Consider the following 18,342-nt stretch of genomic DNA (forward strand, 5'->3'; position numbering starts at 1 on the left):
AATGTTTCGCGCTTCTATACTGACACGCTCCTTTTCACAGGAGGCGTTTCATCGCATGAGCAAGTACATCAAGAGTCGCAATCCAAATGAGAAGTATCTGCGCACAGGCCATATTGTACTTGAGACCCTCAAGAGGTATCACGCGTATGTGTTGGCGTTAGGAATTATTTTGACTGTGACGTGCTACGACCAGCTGAAACACCCAGAGAAAATACGGACACCTGTTCATGATGGTCGATCACTTGTTCTTTAGTAGCCATATTCTCTTGCTGGTGGTAATGAAGTGAATTTCAGTAATGGGGGGGAGAGAATCTCACTCCATGTATGTTTCTTTTTTTCCTTGCGGGTGGGTGCTCTCCACTTAGGGTGAGTTACACACAGAGAAACACACCGCCTTTCTCCTTGTCCGTACTTGTAATGCATAAGTGAGAAGAAAGGGGGAAAGGCGATGCAAGGTGTTTACTAATCCCCACACCAACACCTTTTTTTTTTTTTTTTTTTTTTCTGTACTGACCCCTTACGTTTTTTTTTCTTCATATTTATTTATGGGGCAGAAGATAAATTAGGAGTCAAGGAAAAAAGGAAGGAAGGTGCGTGAGACTGGATGATGAGCCGCATTCCCGTTGGAAAAAAGCCAAACAAAAAGGCAATGACATCTTCAAACAATTCTTTAGCAACCATGAAACGCATTGTTGAAATGATCCCACTGGACATTGACATTGAAAAGGCACGGCAAATCACTCTCAATGGCAAGAAACTCACTGCGCTTCCTCCCAACTTGGGTGTTTTGCTGCGCGAGGTTCGACGACTGGATATTTCCGATAACGACATCCATGACGTCACACCACTGGCTTCATTCCCCCATCTTACTTCGGTCAAACTCTCAAAGAACAAGCGGCTGTCGTCTATCGCACCTCTTAGCACACTGCATCTAACTGTCTGCGTGGTCGATCACTGTGCTTTGAGCTCATTGGTTGGTCTAGAAGGGAGCGCATCGACGCTCAAAACTCTTATTGCCAATGACAACAACTTATTGCTTCAGTCTCCTGTAGGGGAGGCTGTGGAAGGTGCAACGGCAGACCATATCGCAATAGCTTTAAGAAACTACGAAATTCTTGGAATGCTTTCCGCCTGTGAGACCGTTGTGCTCTCCCGCAACCCGCACCTTTGCGCCCTGTATGCTGCGCATAAACCAGATGAGGAGGGGTGTATTACGGGAGATGTAAAAAAGAATAGTGGAGGCGACACACCGCACCACGAGGCAGATTGGCCACACCCACTCTCTGTTCTTGAGAAAATGACGCATTTAAAGAAACTTTCGCTGAGTGGATGTGGACTGGTGTCACTGCCCCTGCACTGGTTTCTTCCCATGGTGACAGAGCTGCGGCTGAGCCATAACGCACTAAGCAGTCTTGTTCCAGAAGGTGTTATTTTTCGCTCGGTGAAGATACTTGACGTTAGCCATAATGCTCTCACAGATGTCTCAACATTGCGACGGTGTCGCTTTGTTCGTCAATTAAGCATAAGCGGTAATCCGTTCTTGAGGGTGGATGAGGCGTCATCCGCAAAGAAGGACGAGGAGGTGAGAAGAGGAGTCTACTTACCACCTGAAGTCATTCGTTTTCTCACACGAAAGATGCCTCATCTTGAGGTGGTGGACAGTACGTTGCTCTCATCCATTCAATTAGGAGATGATGCAGGTGAGAATAGACTTAAGAGTTGTGATGCCGCGGAAGACGAGAGCTTTCAAAAGAAAGATAAGAATAACCCAATGGAAGCAAACGTTGAGGAAAATGTGGACGTTGTTGTGGAGCCTCCTGAAGTTGTGCCGGAGTCAATTCGAGCACCCATTGTCCGGCGAGAGCGAACGAACCTGCTAGCGCAACGAAAGAGAGAGCTGATAGCGGATGGCGCCGTCGTAGCTCAACTGGTGAAGAAGCAAAAGATTGAACGTGCTGGTTGGTAATGACTGTTATGAACCCTTTCAGGAGAGATCATCATATGAACGATTAATTCTTAATTGGAATTGTACAGGGCCGGCCTTTCTTGCCGTTGATCGGGCGATGGTGCTGCCAGTAAAAGTAACTGTCTTCCACATATTATTATTATTATTATTTTGTGTGTGTATGTGTTTCTTTTGAAAATTTTTCGTTTTTGTTTGGGTTGTGTGTAATGTCGTTGTTTCTTTATTTATCTGCTGGGGTGGGTCTGCCTTGATGCTCCATTTGTTTTTATTTTTCTCTTTTGTTCCTTTTCTCTCTCTCTCTCTCTCTCTCTCTCTTTGTTTTTGCTGCCTGAAGTGCGGGAATTGAAGGGTTAGGGAGCTGCGTGCTCGTACTCCCATCCCCACACTTTCATGAGCCTGCGGAGGCGTTGAGTTCAGAGGCATCACGCGTGAAAGAGGGGAAGAATAATAAAAAACTGTGAGAGAACACATGGAAGAGAAATTGCGGAATGCCAGTCGAGAGGAATTGCTGAATCATGTGCTCACGCAGCGTCTTCTCATTCGACATCTGCATCGTCGTATCGTCGAGCTAGAGCGGCTGGTGCCATTGACGTCTAATAATTTGGATTCTCGGGGGGGAAATGAGGCAAACTTGTCGCCTCCCGTGCCGCAGCGAGATCCACCGCCACCAGCGAAATTGTCTGAAGGGCTTCGGGAAATTGATCGCATCCTGCGAGCACACGCCACAGGCGCGGTGCGTCTTCCACAGGAGGTTGTCGCCGAGTTTCTTTACATTCAGAAAGAACTTTCCGCCGTGGAATCAGGTCAAAATACTGCAGAATCAACAGAGACGTCTGCTTTGCCCGTAACTTTTTCCTCTGACGCTTTTCTTTTGTCACGAACACCGGTTGTCTCAACTTCTGCTGTGAGTGATGCATCTATCCACAGCACTCCGTATGGACAGAGGTCTGGTGTTCCTCGGCGTTTTTCTCCACCGAGCTCTCTCATTCAACGAACCCAAAAGCACCTGTCAATGCGAGAGAGGAATGAGTTGCCGTAATAATGCATAACGAGCAATGGGCCCTTGTGTTTCCAATTGAGTGAATTTTGAGGTATTATCCCCATTTTTTATTTCTTTGCATTTTTCTTTTTTCAGTGGAGTTTAGATGTCCCACACAAACACATACAAAAAAACAAGTTTTGCCCTTTATGCGGTGCCACTTTTTTTTCTACTTTGCCTTTCTTTTTATGTTTCCTTTTGGTGAAGGTCACCCATGCAGTTTGTTGTGGTAGACGGCAGCTGGCCAGTTGTCCCCTGTGCGATTCCGCGCTCACAACTACTAGCACGCTCAGTGAAGGATACCGACCACGGCGAAGATGGTGGCGGTCAATCAGTGCTTCCAGGCCACGCCCTGTTCACACTATGTCAAGAGGTCTTGGACACCTCTGCTTCGAAAACGAAAGCTCCTCCGGAACTGGCAACGCTGGACATGACGTTCTTGCGTGATCCGCAAAGTGGTCCACTAGGAGCCCTTCGTCTTTACACTTTTAAGAGTGTGAGTCATCAGTTTTTTGCGGTGGAGGATCTTGTTAGCTCAGGGTGTCTAATCGTATTTACTTCACACTGGGCATCTCTCACCTCTGCGGCTTTGCTGACCGGTGTGAGAACCACTCACAAAGAGAAGGATGACTCCGCCAAGTCATCTAGACGCCGCATAGAGAATAATACTGGGAGTGGCACGCGTGAGGTGTCTGCTTCGAGGGCAAGTAGCCTTATGGGACGCGGTCGCTCCGTGCTACAAAAGTTTTCACGCGCGGAAACGTACTTTACTTCGGTGGCATCGGCAACTCAAAGGGACTTTGAGATGGTGAATGAGTTGCTTCTATCGGGAACGATTCGCATGAACGCCCACTTGGAGTCATTTCTCTGCAGCGTCTGTGGAAACCTACCGCGGAGAACGATGACGACGTCATGCTGCGGTGCGGTGGTGTGCTTGTTGTGTGCACCGACGCTGTCCTCATCGTCTGTCCTCAGGGAAGAGGTGGTGTGCGCTGTTTGCGGTGAGATGCCCCTCACAAACCCCGAAGCCCACGTGAGCCGCGATGCGGAGGTGATGCGGTTGGTACGGGAGCTCCGTGTCTTGTATCATCCGCAGGTTTCCGCAGCCGCGTGTCGTGCCATGCCAGGCGAGACGCAACCCCCACCCACACCCTTCAACGTGCACCACGCGGGATTGCCCGTACCGATTTGCGACATGAATGAGCCAACTGGTTCTGTGCTTGGATCCGTATTTATGGGACCATCGTGATGCGGCTGCATATTTATCTCTTTTACCTTTTCGTTAGCCTTCTTGCATTGTCATATTCTCAATGATAGGTAGTTTGAGGAGCTTTGATAATTTTTTCCTGCTTTCTTCTCATTTATTTATTTCCCTTTTTTTTTTTTTTTTTTTGGATTTACCGCCACTTTGCACTGTGTGAGGTGGAACCAATACTTTTACACCTTCCCCTTTTTTTTTCTATTGTTTCCTTTGATCTCTCATTTGTCCCCGCATGGGTCTAGCAATGCTGGTAAGACGCTTCCACAATTTGCCACTCCTGTCTGTTGACGCTGCTTCCGCCGCAGTGGCAGTTCTCTTCACATCGCAGCGGCTTAAAAAGACACGTGCTGCTTCTACTGCTGCTGCCACTACTAATACCTCTAATACCGGCGGACAAACGACGTCCGCTTCAAAGAAAACATCAACAAATGGCCAGCGCGGGCAAAATGGCGATCACTCAGATTCTTTCCGCTTCTTGGTACCTGCTGAAAGGCCTGTTTATGCTCTCTCGCGTGGGAAGTTTACCCCTGGGCGAGGAGGGAAGAGGCCGGAGACAGTAAACGGCTCCACCATGTCCCGACCGAGGCAGCGTGATTTCAGTAAGTTCAGTGTGAAAAGGCAGGCTGAACCCGAACCTGGGCATTATTGCAGAAACTCAACCACCGAAGAGCGTTCCCTGGCGCAGCGGGAGGTAAGCTCGCGTGAAAATACAGACAATTCTTGTCAAGAGTCCAACAAACCCTCGCCTTCACAATTGTTGAAGCTACGTGTGGTACGCCTGAGTTGATCCCAAAGGCCTTTCTTATTTACGCAGTGCTTGTTTTTCTTTTTTTTTTTTTCTTTTTTTTTGTTTTTTTGTGCCTATCTTTGTGTTTGTTCAGATGTTATTCGTTTCTTCTTTTTTCTTCCTTTTTGGAGGGAGGGGGGTTGCCTGTTTTTTTTTTTTTTTTTTTTTGGGTTTTTGACGTTTTGTTTCTTTTTTTTTTTTTTTTTTTATTGCGGGGTGCAATGCAGTTTTTTGGTGATGCCACCGCATACATGCTTTATTGTTGTGGATTTTTGGCTGCCTTTTAGAAGAAAGCGCGGGGTTGCCTCTCAGGGAGGAATGTTGTGTGGATGTCTGCATAAATGCTTAACCGGGTATGCGTGTGAGTGGTGTGCTGCCAAATGATCCCTGTTTTTCTTCTTTTTTGTGTGTGTGTTTGCGTGTCTGCTACCCTGCTTGCCTCTCTTAGGGACCACATTCATGGGGGCAGCGCCGCAAAAAAATGCATCGGTTTTGATTGGAAGGGATTCTGGAACTAAAAGAAAGCGGCGGCCGCCGTCACAAGCGGACGCAGGCGTCGCGAAAAAGTTTGGGGATCCAAATGAACCGATGCGTGCCTTTTGTTTGTCTGAAGGAAAGTTATCGCAAGGACTTTTGTGTCCGCCTTGCTTCTTTATGGACGTGTCTCCTTTTCAACGCGTTGGTGACGCCTCTGCCGATGATGCGGGAAGTTTCTCTGCTGCGCCGCTTAGATACGCTGTAATACCGGGCTTTTTTGCGCATCCATCTCCATCGCCATTCAAGCAGACTGCGAAGTCGCCACGGACAGCGCGTGACGCCGTGTGTAAAGCATCACTGCGGAAACTTTTGAAGAAGGCTTTCGACGCCGCTCGCCACGCTATGGGTGCTGTGGACGATATTCCGAATGACTCGCTGCTAATTGTGGCTTTTGCATTCACCACGGGTGCTACCGCAGACGCCAGAACAACACGAACTTGGGTGCATCACCCTGAGAGCAACCGCTTCTCTTCTGCCAATGTTGCCGGTGGATTGCGTCGGTGGGGCGAGGTAGTCGGACTGTGTGTGGCTCATGAGCTGAGCAGGGCATGCCGTGTGCGTTGTGAGTTGAATTTTAACACAAAGGAGCGTCACGGATCCAAGGAGCAGGTGGAGGAACGTCGGGAGCCGACAGGGACGAAAGTGGGTGACAGCTGGTGTGTGGGATCCTCATTCTGTGGGGTGCAGTTCTTTTGGGTGGCAGAGCCACACCGCCGCCGTGGCATCGGCAGAGCGATGGTAGAATTGGCCCGCAAAAACGTTTCATACGGCTTTGAGATACCCTTTGAGCAGGTTGCGTTCTCTGAGCCAACGGCGCACGGAACACTCTTCGCGAGGCGTTACGCTGGGCGCGATGATTTTCTCGTCTTTTGAGTCTCCGTTTCTGATTGTTGGTTTTCTTTTGTTTCCCCACCCTCTCCATTTCACCTCCTCCACACATTGGCGTCAAGAGTGACGGGTGTGTCACTGGAGGGAGGGAGGGAAGGAAGGGTAATGGGCGTGTAGCGGGGCGACGGAATGGCTGCAGCTCTTGTTGTTGTTGTTGTTGTTGTTTCATGCTCTCGACTCACTTTGCTTTTTATTCCCACACGTACACATTCTTGTTGTCGTTGTTTTGCATGTGCACAGAAAGTTATTTATTGTGCGATTTAGGAAAAACATACGTACGTCTAAAATAAATGAAGCCGGCAGCCCCCAAGACCCCCAGCAAAGCTTTGAAGGGAAAGACGGCGACGCCAAATAAAGCGCTAGAGAAGGCGCCAAAAAAAATGTCAAAATGCGAAAAGTTTTTGCATGAACTGGAAGATTTGAATCAAAGTCAAAGGTGGAAAAAAGTTGTGGAGATGGGACGCGCCGCACACGCGGGGGGTGAGGCCTCCAGCGAGTTGGCGTTACTCCTGCAGCTCTCACAGTCTGGGGTTCCGTACGAGCGAGTGCTTGGAGCAATGGGACTTTGTCAGACGAACTGCAGCAGTGAAATTAGGAGGCTTTTGCGGGACCCATGCGACCGCGTTGCCATTCTCGCAATGATGCCTGCGGCGGTACATTTATCAGATAATGATTTATGTGAACTTTTCAAGGAGCTGCCGCGCCGACGTCTTTCATTTCTGTGCGAACGCTTGGACCATAAGAAAAGACTCCCGGCGGTTGCGGATAAGTACATTGCGACGCTACCACCCCTTGTAAGAAGCAGTTCGGCACACGCCCTCTTGTGTTGGGCGTCCGAAGCCCTCTTAGCCAGACAGAATCCATTGGCACTAAGACACTTCAGCCGAAGTGAATGGTACACGGTGGTAAAACGGCTGCCGGATTTTGCATTGGCATTCGCTGAGAAGGGCCTGAAAGACGCCGCAACACTCGAAAGCGCCAGCGAACGGATACATGTAATTCTCAACGCGTTTCGGCGCTTTTATCCATCCGTTGGTCTGAAGCTTCTCACCTCTGCCATGAATCACTTTTGTGTTCCGGATGATTGTATCGTCGCCTACTCGAACATTTTTCCCGAAGCCGTGGCGGAACTTGTTGTGAAACACAAACGTTTGTGCGTATTTGATGTGTGGCGGCCACCAAAGAATTTACGTCACGAAACTTTTCTCGCTCTAATTGATTCGGGTGGAATGCAGCACACTCACGTAACGGATTTTTTTCTGCTTGCACCGCCAAAGTTACGCTCATTTCTGTACAATTCGCGAAATGATATGTTTAGAAACGCCAACGGTTCAATGAATGTTGATGTACTTTTTTATGTCACCGATCCCGCGGAGCGCCGACGTGAGGGGATGCGGGCGCTCACGGAAATTGCGGAGCTGCGCACCGATCCCATCGAGTGGCTAAAATATCTTTTTGTCTTGCCCTTTCCAGAGGCATTGGAATTGGCTGGGCGGTATCTACAAGTCTCCTGTGTAAATACCCGCGCTGCTGCCTGCGCCTCTTTGGTAAAAACTGGCAGTTTTCATCCGGAGCACCTTCATGATATTCTTGATTTTTGCGTCAAGCGTGGGAAGGAAAACGACATTGTTCGGCATAATTTTCTTTCAGAAATAAGTGGCATTCCCCCGCACCTCTGGAAGGAAGACCATTACCCCAAGCTGGTTAAAATTATCCAAGGTGCATTTGACTCCAGAGATGCATCGACCGCAACGTTTTCTTCAATAATGTCGCTGATCCGGGGTACGGTACGCTTCAACACGGTGCTTGCTGACAAATTTCTTTTGAACATTTTAAATCGTGGCTTCCAATTCTTGTTGTCGAATACGAAGCAAATTCCACGGGCTGTTATGGAGCATCTTTGGAAATTTATGCTGCCGTGGCTTAAGGAAAGGGTGGACAAAAAGGCATTTTCCACCGTGAATTACATCCTAGAGGAAGTGGGTCCAAGCTTGCATTTTGTCGCGGAGAGCAGTGTGCCGTTTATGAAAACTCTGCTCAAGAGCAGTGAGAGTTGTGCAGCCATAAATGCTTTTAAAGTTCTGTTTCGATTCTTTCGCCCCACTGCAATGGAATTACTGCCAGGTTTACTGGAGGAATCGTTGGAATGGATTGGCGTGGATGAAGTTCGGCATGTTGTAAGCTTGCATCTCCAGGGCCACTGGCTGGATCGATATCTTGTGCCCATTCAAACCAACGGACGCTTGGGTACCCGTAAGGGTCAGTGGCTGGTTGTGTTTCGTAACGGGCACTGCTGGACGGCGGCGAAGCAGGAGAAATACGCCAAGTCCATTTCTCGTAACCTGTCATGTGCAAACTATTCGCGTGAGTTTATATTGGGGAATCTTGCTGCGCTGCGGAAACTGTACAGCGCTAACGTGACGGAGGCTCTTGCTCCTTTTATAAAAGAAGAGCATACGGATCCATTTTTGTGGAGCAATGCCATTGAACTTCTTGGAAAACTGGACGATGCGGCATCGCTCAAGGTGCTCAAAGACGCTTTTAACGATGAGAGGGTACGTGTGGCTGTTTACGCGATTCGACGTCGTATTTGCAACCTACCGACGGCACAAATAATTGAGGAACTTGATGTGCCACTCCACTCCAAATTGGTGGCTGTACAGAAGGTGGCTCTTCGCCATGTTTGTGACGCCGGCGATGATGTGGCATACGCCTACCTGAGTCAACTACGACACGGCGAAAAAATGCACCCTAATTTAGAAGCTGTATGGCTTTCCGCCATGTTTCAATTCTTGGAGAAGCGGGAGGTGTGGGACATCTTCATGGATGTTGCGAAGGGCAAAGAGTACATTTTGGCGAAGACTCTTGTCGATGTTCCGGATGACACGCTTGTGGAAGATTGGCAGCTGGTTAACCTCGACAAACTGCTTGCCGTGTTGTTGTCTTGTGAGGAACTTACTGTGGTGTTGGCGGTTCTTGAACGTTTGAAAAAGCGGTCACTCCGTCGTGATGAAGAGGTGGTGCGTACTATGTTGCACATTCTGAAAACAACCACCATCAACGAAATTATGAACTTAACAGTTGGCGCTCTTTGTATCTCCACCGCCGAAAAGCAGGAAGTCGCCTCCGCGTTTTTGAGTCTTCGTCCGGAGTCGCGGCTGTGGAGAGTTGCCGACACACTCATCCAATTACGTCACACCGCGTGTGACCGCTTTAAGGAAATTGCCGTTGCGTATATGAAACTTCTGCTAGAGAATTGCTGCCAGACCGCGGTGGTGTGTCAACTCATTTGCTACCTGCCTGTCAAGGACCTCCTACGACATCTCAATGATGTCCTACAGAGGGGCCTTCTACATGCCGGTGCTGTGAATAGCATGCTGAGAAGTCTCAAGTGCACCGCCGAAATTGTTAATGAATTTGAAGCCGTAGAGAACCAACTTCGACAGCACGAACATCCCCACATGCAGCGTATTGGGCTTGCGATGCTTGAATCGGCTGCCTCCACCGGGAAGTGGGATGAGAATCGGCGCAAAGCACTGGAGGTTTACCGCAACGCAAGTGATGGGTGGGTGAGCGATGATGCCAAGATGGTAGATCTTCCACGGGAGTGATTTTTTTTTTTTTTTTTCCTTTGCTGTAAAAATTGATTTCATGAATACAGACGAATGAAGCCTGTTTGCGAAAGAAAAAAGGGAGAGAGGTTTTGATTGGATGTCGGGAAAAAAAAAAAATAGGAACCCAAAAATAAATAAATAAGGCTTTTTGTTCTTTTTCTTTTTTTTTTTTTTTTTTAATTTGTGCCTCACTCTTATTCTCTCGCAATTCTCTGCGTGAGGTGAATGAGTCTGCGGCAGTCAACCAATCAACGGGGACCCAAGCATTTTGATTTCCACTTTTGTTGTTTTTTTCTTTCCTTTCTCCGGATCGGTGGTATGACGAAGTCTTCCCGGATCTTTTAGCCGTCGGTTTCTCGACGCGGGGTCGGCGCTTTTTCATCTGCATACGAGGATGCGTGTTTCTTCTCTCCTTATCTCCCTGCCTTTATTGTTGGCTTCTTTCTTTCTTTTTTTTTTTCTTGAAGCAAACAGGAAGCGAGTGAAAACACTTTTATTTGCGTCTCATTGCGTGTGTGCGGTACTTAAGTTGAGGGCTTGCCGTGTGGCTGTTTTTGTTGTTGTTGTTTTTTGTTTGTGTGTGCCGCCTGGCCGAACCACCGCGTCTCACTGGCAGCGACTGTGAAGGGGCAAGGAGGGGAAAGAGCAGGAAGAAGGGGTAGAAAAGCATGAAGAAGACATGTCTCGTTTACGGGATGGTCGTTGCTGGATAGTACTGATTTTGTTCTGTTTATTCAGCAGCTCAAATGCCATTCAGTGGATTACATTTGCCCCTATCGCCACACCATCGAGGGATTTCTTTAACTTGAGCACCAACCAGCTGAATCATTTGTCCTCTGTATACATGATCGTGTTTGCCTGCGGTGTCATATTTACATGCTCGACGTTTGAGCGATGGGGTGTGCGACGTGGGGTTTTGATTGGCTCTGGATTAAATGCCTTTGGTTCGGTGCTGAAGTTTGCCCCCGGACTTTTTTATCCGTCATTCCCAACGATGATTGTGCCCCAGACGATCAATGCCGTCGCTCAACTATTCGTCTTGTCGACCCCGCCGTTAATCGCAGCGCATTACTTCCCTCCCAGGCGCCGTGCATTCGCAACGGCAGTGGCGAGTACGTCCAACAGTCTTGGCAATGCCCTCGCTCTCTGCGTACCGCCACTGGTGGTGAAAAACGCGGACCGAAACTCCTTTATGATCCTTTTTGGGGCCGAGATGATCTACTGCTGCCTCGTGTTTCTTGCCGTCTGCTTTTTTCTGAAGCCGCCACGGCAACTGTCTTGGAGAAACGGAACAAACGGCCACACAAACCATGTCCCTGGCGCGAGGACTCACCCACATGTACGCAACGGCCCATCATCGTCTTCGGACCAGGCAAACCAACCGACTCAACCAGTTCACGAGGAGAGCAGTTCCTCAGGATGGATGCGGAATGAGCATATTCACAGTATCATACATGTTTTACATGTTGGTTATCTCCTACTAAAATCCTGGGACTTTTTCTTTCTTTCGCTTTCTTTCAGCATCAGCATGGGAAGCGTCTGGACTTTTGCATCGGTGCTAACACAGATCTTGGAGCCGTTTGGCGTATCGCAGGAGCTCGCGGGAGCAATGGGAGCGATAAACATAGTCGCTGGGACGATTACGGCCTATTTGGTTGGCGTGTGGATTGGCCACAGTCGCAATTACAAAATATCACTTCTATTATGTTTTTTGCTCTCCTTTGCGTGCTGCTGCGGTCTTATTCTGACGATGGTGTTGGCACCACCGAATACATCGTTGATAAATGTCTTGTTTGCCTTCTTGTATATAACTGCGGGTTTGGGACAAAACACCGCAATACCCATCTGCTTTGAGTTTTCCATGGAGATCACACACCCCATGCCAGAATCGGTCCCAGGCGCAATTCTAATGGCGGGTGCAAATATCGTCTCACTCATTCTGCTTTCCGTCTCCTCCGTCCTTCTTGTGGACGGTCTTGCCACACCGCAAAGCGCGGTGAATGTCATGATAATGATCAGTGCCGTGTCGCTAATCGGTGGAATTTTTGCGCTGGCCCCTGTTGAAAAATTACGCCGTCATGAAGCGGAGCTGGAGGCATGGCGAATTCCCAGCACCTGTGAGACTGGGTCTGCAGGGGGAAACTGCACTGGAGGTGATGCGATGCAAGGGCAAAGTATGCGCCTTGTTGGTCGGGAAAGTGAGCCAGAGGCAAACAAATCCGTCGGAAGCGAGCCTGATCCACGCATCAGCCCCCGTTCAAAGGTGGGATTTGCTGTGAAGGACATCCACCATGCCGCCACCGACGAACGTCGCACGCGGCCGTGAGGGCTGACCATCATCCAAGAAGTAACGGCACCACGAGCTACGCGGAGGTAAATTTAAAAAATAAAAATAAAAAATAAAAAAAGAAAGAGAGAGTAAGAGAGAGTGAGACAATGAAAGGGAGGAGAGTAATGGGCATCCAGCTGAAATATGCCCTTTCAATCTCATTTGTACTTGTGTTATGGATCGCCCTTCGAGTGTCCGTCTACGACTGAAGTAGTAGACGCCTCCTGCAACGAGACATCAGCTTTGACGGTGGTAACAGCAACAACCATGCAGTGTGAGAAAATAAAACAACGCCAATAGTTTTAAAAAGCGTTAGGAGTGCATCGTCCCATTTAATTTGTTATGTTGTGCATCGTGCGCAGCCAGCACTCTACGATGCGCCAGCGTCACCTCTTTATGTTTTTTTTTCCTTTTTTTTTTTTTTTTTACTTTATAGAATTTAAGCATTTTATGGTTGTCATGGCAATATAAGGAGCATTCACAATTTTGATGTGCCACTCGTCTTCTGCTCCATTGGAACCACGTCTCCTAGCAACACTCTCTTTTGGTGGATGCATTCATCATCATGACCAAAGAAAAATTTATTATCGACATCCAGGCACATAAAACGATGTCAAAAGATACATATATCAAAAAAAAAAATAATAATAAATAAATAAATAAACCGCAATTATCTAACTTAATGCCCATGCAATACATGAGGAACCAAATTTAAAGAAATCATTGGCAACATTAAACCAATATAACCGCTGGTTCCAATACATTTATAATATTAGAAATCATATCAAAAATTTTTTGAAGAAGCAGCAACGAGCCACCAACACCACCATCCCAACGGACACAGATTGCAGACAGCATCGCATGCCCAAAAACAACTGTATGTGTTTTACTTTTAACTATGCTTCAATTTTATTTCCAGCCGCCCAAAGTACCCTTTCACGCCGACGTTCATATTACAACACCAAGAATACTCACACGGCTGGAGTAAATGGAACTGCACTCTGTGCAAATAAAGGTGCTAGTCACAAGATAGTGCAGGTCATTTCCACACCGGCATTGTGGCTTATGCCGCCGTTGGTTTGTGGATGCCGTGCCGTGTGACCCGGGGGAGGAGAGCGCACGATCGCGACAGACGTGGGTGTGTTGTGACGGGCGACCGCTGCCGACTTCCCCGTGCTGTGCCTGTTGGGTGGGTTTTGCCCCGGTTGCGTCTTCACTCGCCGTTATTCCTTCTGTGTTGGCTGGTTTGGATTTGCCTGCTAAGGGTGTCTTTGTGCGACCGTCGTGATGCTCTCACTGCCTGTTCTCTGCACACCACCCCCTTTTTGTTTCCGCCCTCGTTTCTTGTAGGTATCGCCCCTGCCTCCCTTTGCCCGCCGCCGTGCGGGCTGGTCTTGGAGCTGCGCAGTGATTAGAGACTGGATGTACTTGTCCTCCACCGACGTGTGCAGCGTGCACGCAAACTGATGCAGAAGAGCATCCGCATGATCGGCGCTTCCTCGCTCCCACCCTTTCCCCTCTTCTCTGCGGCTGCTCCCGAAAGGGCCTGTTGAGTGGGATGCCACGCTTTGACGCTCGCGGGACCGTCCCAATTGGAGTGCCCGAGAGCCAATGCTGTATCGCGCCTCACTGTTGGCTGCGGCATTTGTGTGGGTCTTTGGAGCACTGTGTGTGTATTTGTGGGTCCTCTGCTCCCATTAATCGCGTTTTTTGTTTGGTTGTTTCTTGTGTTAAATTGTCCTTTAGGGTTACTAGTTGCATAGTGGCATCGTGGCCTCCTGTGTGCTTTTGGAACCAGGGACTGATAATATTGTATCCTACCTGCAGCTTGTCCGACCGGGTGGAACTTGGGCGGTGGCGCACGCCGACTCGCTTTTTTGGATGTCTCTGTCCCATGCGCCGCTTCTTGTTCACAGAAACTGCCGAACCGGCCGGCACACGCAGCCCACGAAGGTGCTCCAGACGCGTTTTTGCAGTGCTTTGCTTGTCTCCCACGCTGGCCCGTCTCTATTGCTGCCCAGACGGCCCTCAGTTGCTGCGCTGGAAGTGAACGATGAGGCCACAGTGACCACTGTTTTCCTCCGAGAATTCTGCGCGACAACAGTCATCATCCTGTGCATCTAAAAGAAATGGCGTGATTGGGGGGTTGGGCCCCGCGTATGGGTCGACCGTCGCGATGGTTCCGCTGACCGCTCTACTGGCCCTGTTTTTTTTTTCTTTTCCGTAGACCACTATCATTGTGAGCCGCTGCAGAGGCATGATCGCCAATTGTGGCTTCTGCGCGTGATGGATCTGGCTTGCCCCGCGCCAACAAAGAATGCCTTCTCCTTGGCATTGTTGCCTATGAGCATTTTGCGGGTCCCCTTTATGGCGCTGGACCACCGGTACAGGGGACTGCGCGGGTATGACTCTGAGCGGGAGGAGCGCTATGGAGCACTTAGCTTGATGTGCGGCTGGGATGGGGCTGGGGTGCCCTATTTTCTGGGGTCTGGCGTGGAATGGCGGGGTTTGCAGCCGCGTCCTTGGCGTGCGAATTGGCCTGGCATGGTGCCGTGGTTCCCGACATTTATTGCGGGCACTGCGGATTCGGATGCGATGCTGAATTTATTTGCGGTTGGCCGGCGCGGTGTGGAGCAGAATGCCACCCCCAACGTCTTTTGTCTCTTGTCTGAGCATCGAGGTGGCGCGGCAACGCGTCCGGAGAGCGACGCGAGCGCTTTGCGATCCGCTGTCGGTGCAGCAGTGGGCGGATCGATGCGTCGTGTGGAGCTCTCTGCTGACCGGGAAGCCGACGTGAGGTTTGACTTCCTTTGGGTGTTGGCGACGGTGAACAGCTTGGCGCCCATGCTGGGCGGCCATGGGTCGATGAGCTTACAATATCTTCCACGTGCGCCGTTCGTGTGCTCATTGGCGGGGAATTGGTGTACCCGAACCTCACGGACGTGACGCATTGAGCACGGCTCTTGGTGGGTGAGATTACGCCGACGAGGACACGCCGCAATGTGCGTCGTCCCCCTTCCAATTCCACAGAGTTATGGGTGGCTTGACGGTCCCTTGAGGTTTAACAAATGGCATTGCGGCGGGGAATCGGCTTGGGAGATGGCCAGTGCCGCAACGGAGTCCCTTCCCTATTTCTGACGCTCCAATACGACGGGCATGTGTTCTGTGGGAACACTGAGACGCCGCTGATGTCGACTGCGAGCGGCGCAGGTGTTTGTTGGAGCGCATTGAGGCGAAGCCCAAGAATGGGGCGCGTGTCATCGCGACGTGCCGCAAATCCGTTTGGGTGTGTGAGGCCACGGGACGCACCTGCACCTCGCCGATGCAGCCGCGGCTCAGCAGGGCGATCGAGGTCTTAGTGACGCGGCTGCGACCCGAAAGTGCGAGGATATTCGCCGCCACCCGCGGCATGCGCCGTGCACCTTTTGCGACACAGTGAGCCGAGTGCGGACGTATATCGTTGCTTCCGTTGCGGAATGTGCTGGCGTCGATGCCCTCTCGCCGTGTCGGCCTTTGCCTCGTGCACTGACGGTTTGGCTTCATTGCGGAGTCTCTGTGCTTCGGTCTCATCTTGTCCGCTCTCCCGCTGAAGGCACAGGACGAGCACACACGGGATGCCACGGGCCTCCCACAGCACGCTGCGAGCGTTGCCAGCCTCACGCTTGGGCTGTCTCTCTGCATGTTGGACAGGGCTCTTGTGCCGTTGATTCTTTTCAGTTTCCTTATTGTTGTGCTGTTTTTGGCGGAGCGGAGCGGCAGTGCGTGGTATTCCATCCGTTTTAAGGCTCGCACTGGACGGTGCTTGTGGGGCAGAGCACTCCAAGCGGGCTGGCCGTGGTGGAAACCACGTTGGTGTGCATGACAGGCCGCCACATGCTCCTGTCGACAGGGGGGCACTGGGGCGACATGATGGTGGCTCGGGGGCGCGGTGCCGCTGACACCGAGCTGAATCGCACAAGGGAGATGCTTTGGGAGGCCTATGTGGTCGTCTCTGCGAACCGGAAGCAGCGATCTGCGGCGCACGGCGGCTGGTTTGTTGAGCGCGGCTGTATCGTGTTTGCGTGGTCTGGGCGTTGCGGAGAATTTGGCGTATCATTAGCATCACATTGGTTTGCACGTGGGGGGGGCACCTGTTTGTCATGGGCTGGCCGCCCGCACGTGTTCGCACAGCACCTTCATCTTCTGCTGGTTTACTGGCTGCTTGCGATCCCCTTATCTTGTTGGTAATTTGTTTATTTCTTTTTGCGTCGGACCATTGCTTTTGGCCCTTGCACGATGCGGTGTGAACCACTTTTCGGATGGAGGATTACAAGCACCTTATCCGCTCCAGGATTGAGAAGCAAAGAAGGGTCCACGGCCACTTTTTGGCGGAGAGGCGCGTGCTGGAGTTTGTGGAAACGTGATGCCAGGCATTTTGCCGAGGTCACGAGCCCCGAGAAGGGCCCTCCCTGCCGCATTTGCGCAGGAGGCGGAGGTGCCGGAGCACCCTGTGGTGGATCCGGAGCGAATTTTTGTTTGTGATTCGGAGGCCAATGGTGTGGAGTAGGGCCCTGATTGCCCTTTTAGGTTGGTCATCCCTAGGCTTGTTTGGCGGGTGAGTGCTGTCCTGGGCTCCACGCGCACTGCAGCATCCATATGACTGTCCCTACATATAAATACACTGATGCGTAATTGTGTGTGTGACTGCAACTCTTTCTTGAGCTGACTGCCTTTTTGTTCCCATTTCTTTGCTGCTGCTGCTGCTCCGGGGAGGGGAGGGTGAGGGAAGATAAGAAGTTGACCAGAAAAGCCCCACTTCTCATGTCTGTGTACTGCCGCGTGGCCCAGCCGCACATTCTGCTAAAGGCCCTTGCCGCCCTCACCATAGCGAAGGACTCGTGGGTCACTGTTGCCTTTACGGAGGGCGTTGTTGTGCTGCATGTTGAGGGGAAGGATCAGAGCATCACTGCCACCGCCAGACTCCCCAAGGCGCTGTTCTCTGAATACTCGGCGAAGGATGTGCGCTTTGCCGTGCACCTCGTCACTCTGCGCGACGCGCTGCTACTCGGTGGACCCGCCCTGTTGGCTCCTGTCGTCCTGGCGCGCGTTGTTCTGGCGTACCCGATGGGTGACGCCAGGTTGCTTGTTGAGCTGACGGACGGGGACTGCACGCTGCAGTCGACCCTCGCCACGCGGCCGGTGCAGGAGCGATTGCTGGACCTCCGCTTCGGAGAGACGAGTGTGGCGAATCAAATGGTGCTGCTCGGCGATGTGGCGCGCGATGCCATTGAGGACCTGGTCGCGGCACAGTGCCCCCACGCGGTCGTTGTGCTGGACCCTCGCAGCGGCGTGACGCTCCGCGGCGAGGGCGGCCCATACGGCGCGGTGACGGTGCAGTTGCAACGTTCCTCGGAGGCGATCCTGTCGGCGCTCGACGAGGGCACGCACGCGCACACCCGTGTCCTCCGGTCGCATCTTGCGCTTGCGTGCGGGGTGCGCCCCGGCGGCAAGTTGTGGCGCGCGTCCGGGGCGGTGGCGGACGTCGCGCCGGGGATGCAAGGAACTTCGGGCGGCGCCGCACAACCGACATTTGGTGGATTTGAGCGGCTTCTGTTCCAGGTGAACGAGGCGCGCCAGCTCAGTGTGGTGCACATGCCGCGGGATCATGACGTTCCAGTGACCGTGACTGTTACTGTGTCCCCTGCTCACGGCCTGTACGACGAGTGAGGAGCACCTTTTTGTTAGGGGTGTTTTCTTAGCCTTTGGTTTCTGTGTGTGTGTGTCCTTGTTTCTGGCTGTCGCTGATGCCGCGTTCTTGGTGCGTGAAAAGGTGAGAGGTGTTTCGGGCCTTGCCTCTCCCACAGAGCATACAAGTGTCTCACCACCAACAACTGTGAGGGACGCGTGCCGTCCGCTTCTTTCGCTGAGTGTGAGGTTTGCCA

General features: G+C 51.1%; 10 protein-coding genes and 1 pseudogene across 10 annotated transcripts, besides 19 other annotated features; all 11 read left to right on the forward strand.

Annotated features, from left to right (window-relative positions):
- Positions 1-5,467: part of a sequence feature (areas merged during assembly that could not be assigned to a particular haplotype. This can correspond to areas where the two haplotypes were merged or to regions with more than two copies in the genome that were merged during assembly.) that runs on past the window's edge.
- On the forward strand, positions 2-253 carry Tc00.1047053511421.155 (hypothetical protein, conserved; the record flags this gene model as incomplete). Its single annotated transcript, XM_813720.1, has 1 exon — positions 2-253. One exon carries the CDS (start codon positions 2-4, stop codon positions 251-253), a length of 252 nt encoding a protein of 83 aa, XP_818813.1.
- Positions 483-504: a microsatellite.
- Positions 605-1,966, forward strand: Tc00.1047053511421.160 (hypothetical protein, conserved; the record flags this gene model as incomplete). Its single annotated transcript, XM_813712.1, has 1 exon — positions 605-1,966. The coding sequence occupies one exon, from the start codon at positions 605-607 to the stop codon at positions 1,964-1,966; it is 1,362 nt and encodes a 453-aa protein (XP_818805.1).
- Positions 2,097-2,118: a sequence feature (AT_rich).
- Positions 2,255-2,281: a microsatellite.
- On the forward strand, positions 2,436-3,005 carry Tc00.1047053511421.170 (hypothetical protein, conserved; the record flags this gene model as incomplete). Its single annotated transcript, XM_813713.1, has 1 exon — positions 2,436-3,005. The coding sequence occupies one exon, from the start codon at positions 2,436-2,438 to the stop codon at positions 3,003-3,005; it is 570 nt and encodes a 189-aa protein (XP_818806.1).
- Tc00.1047053511421.180 (hypothetical protein, conserved) lies at positions 3,220-4,254 on the forward strand (the record flags this gene model as incomplete). The annotated part of the gene is made up of 1 exon (XM_813714.1): positions 3,220-4,254. One exon carries the CDS (start codon positions 3,220-3,222, stop codon positions 4,252-4,254), a length of 1,035 nt encoding a protein of 344 aa, XP_818807.1.
- Positions 4,345-4,398: a sequence feature (T-rich).
- Tc00.1047053511421.185 (hypothetical protein, conserved) lies at positions 4,499-5,053 on the forward strand (the record flags this gene model as incomplete). The annotated part of the gene is made up of 1 exon (XM_813721.1): positions 4,499-5,053. One exon carries the CDS (start codon positions 4,499-4,501, stop codon positions 5,051-5,053), a length of 555 nt encoding a protein of 184 aa, XP_818814.1.
- Positions 5,087-5,123: a microsatellite.
- Positions 5,201-5,261: a microsatellite.
- Positions 5,468-5,977: a sequence feature (areas merged during assembly that could not be assigned to a particular haplotype. This can correspond to areas where the two haplotypes were merged or to regions with more than two copies in the genome that were merged during assembly.).
- Tc00.1047053511421.190 (hypothetical protein, conserved) lies at positions 5,513-6,463 on the forward strand (the record flags this gene model as incomplete). Its single annotated transcript, XM_813715.1, has 1 exon — positions 5,513-6,463. One exon carries the CDS (start codon positions 5,513-5,515, stop codon positions 6,461-6,463), a length of 951 nt encoding a protein of 316 aa, XP_818808.1.
- Positions 5,978-10,037: a sequence feature (areas merged during assembly that could not be assigned to a particular haplotype. This can correspond to areas where the two haplotypes were merged or to regions with more than two copies in the genome that were merged during assembly.).
- Positions 6,621-6,643: a microsatellite.
- Positions 6,859-10,089, forward strand: Tc00.1047053511421.200 (hypothetical protein, conserved; the record flags this gene model as incomplete). Its single annotated transcript, XM_813716.1, has 1 exon — positions 6,859-10,089. One exon carries the CDS (start codon positions 6,859-6,861, stop codon positions 10,087-10,089), a length of 3,231 nt encoding a protein of 1,076 aa, XP_818809.1.
- Positions 10,038-10,454: a sequence feature (areas merged during assembly that could not be assigned to a particular haplotype. This can correspond to areas where the two haplotypes were merged or to regions with more than two copies in the genome that were merged during assembly.).
- Positions 10,238-10,270: a microsatellite.
- Positions 10,455-13,490: a sequence feature (areas merged during assembly that could not be assigned to a particular haplotype. This can correspond to areas where the two haplotypes were merged or to regions with more than two copies in the genome that were merged during assembly.).
- Positions 10,531-10,555: a microsatellite.
- On the forward strand, positions 10,772-12,418 carry Tc00.1047053511421.210 (hypothetical protein, conserved; the record flags this gene model as incomplete). The annotated part of the gene is made up of 1 exon (XM_813717.1): positions 10,772-12,418. One exon carries the CDS (start codon positions 10,772-10,774, stop codon positions 12,416-12,418), a length of 1,647 nt encoding a protein of 548 aa, XP_818810.1.
- Positions 12,474-12,541: a sequence feature (GA-rich).
- Positions 12,821-12,848: a microsatellite.
- Positions 13,053-13,085: a sequence feature (AT_rich).
- Positions 13,491-17,452: a sequence feature (haploid, Esmeraldo-like haplotype).
- Positions 14,708-15,367, forward strand: Tc00.1047053511421.217 (hypothetical protein, conserved; the record flags this gene model as incomplete). Its single annotated transcript, XM_813722.1, has 1 exon — positions 14,708-15,367. The coding sequence occupies one exon, from the start codon at positions 14,708-14,710 to the stop codon at positions 15,365-15,367; it is 660 nt and encodes a 219-aa protein (XP_818815.1).
- Positions 15,422-16,942, forward strand: Tc00.1047053511421.224 (annotated as a pseudogene).
- Positions 17,222-18,127, forward strand: Tc00.1047053511421.230 (hypothetical protein, conserved; the record flags this gene model as incomplete). The annotated part of the gene is made up of 1 exon (XM_813718.1): positions 17,222-18,127. One exon carries the CDS (start codon positions 17,222-17,224, stop codon positions 18,125-18,127), a length of 906 nt encoding a protein of 301 aa, XP_818811.1.
- Positions 17,453-18,342: a sequence feature (heterozygous, Esmeraldo-like haplotype).

This window comes from Trypanosoma cruzi, genomic scaffold (genome assembly GCF_000209065.1).
Source record: "Trypanosoma cruzi strain CL Brener 1047053517117 genomic scaffold, whole genome shotgun sequence".
In the NCBI taxonomy this organism is placed as follows: Eukaryota; Euglenozoa; class Kinetoplastea; order Trypanosomatida; family Trypanosomatidae; genus Trypanosoma; species Trypanosoma cruzi.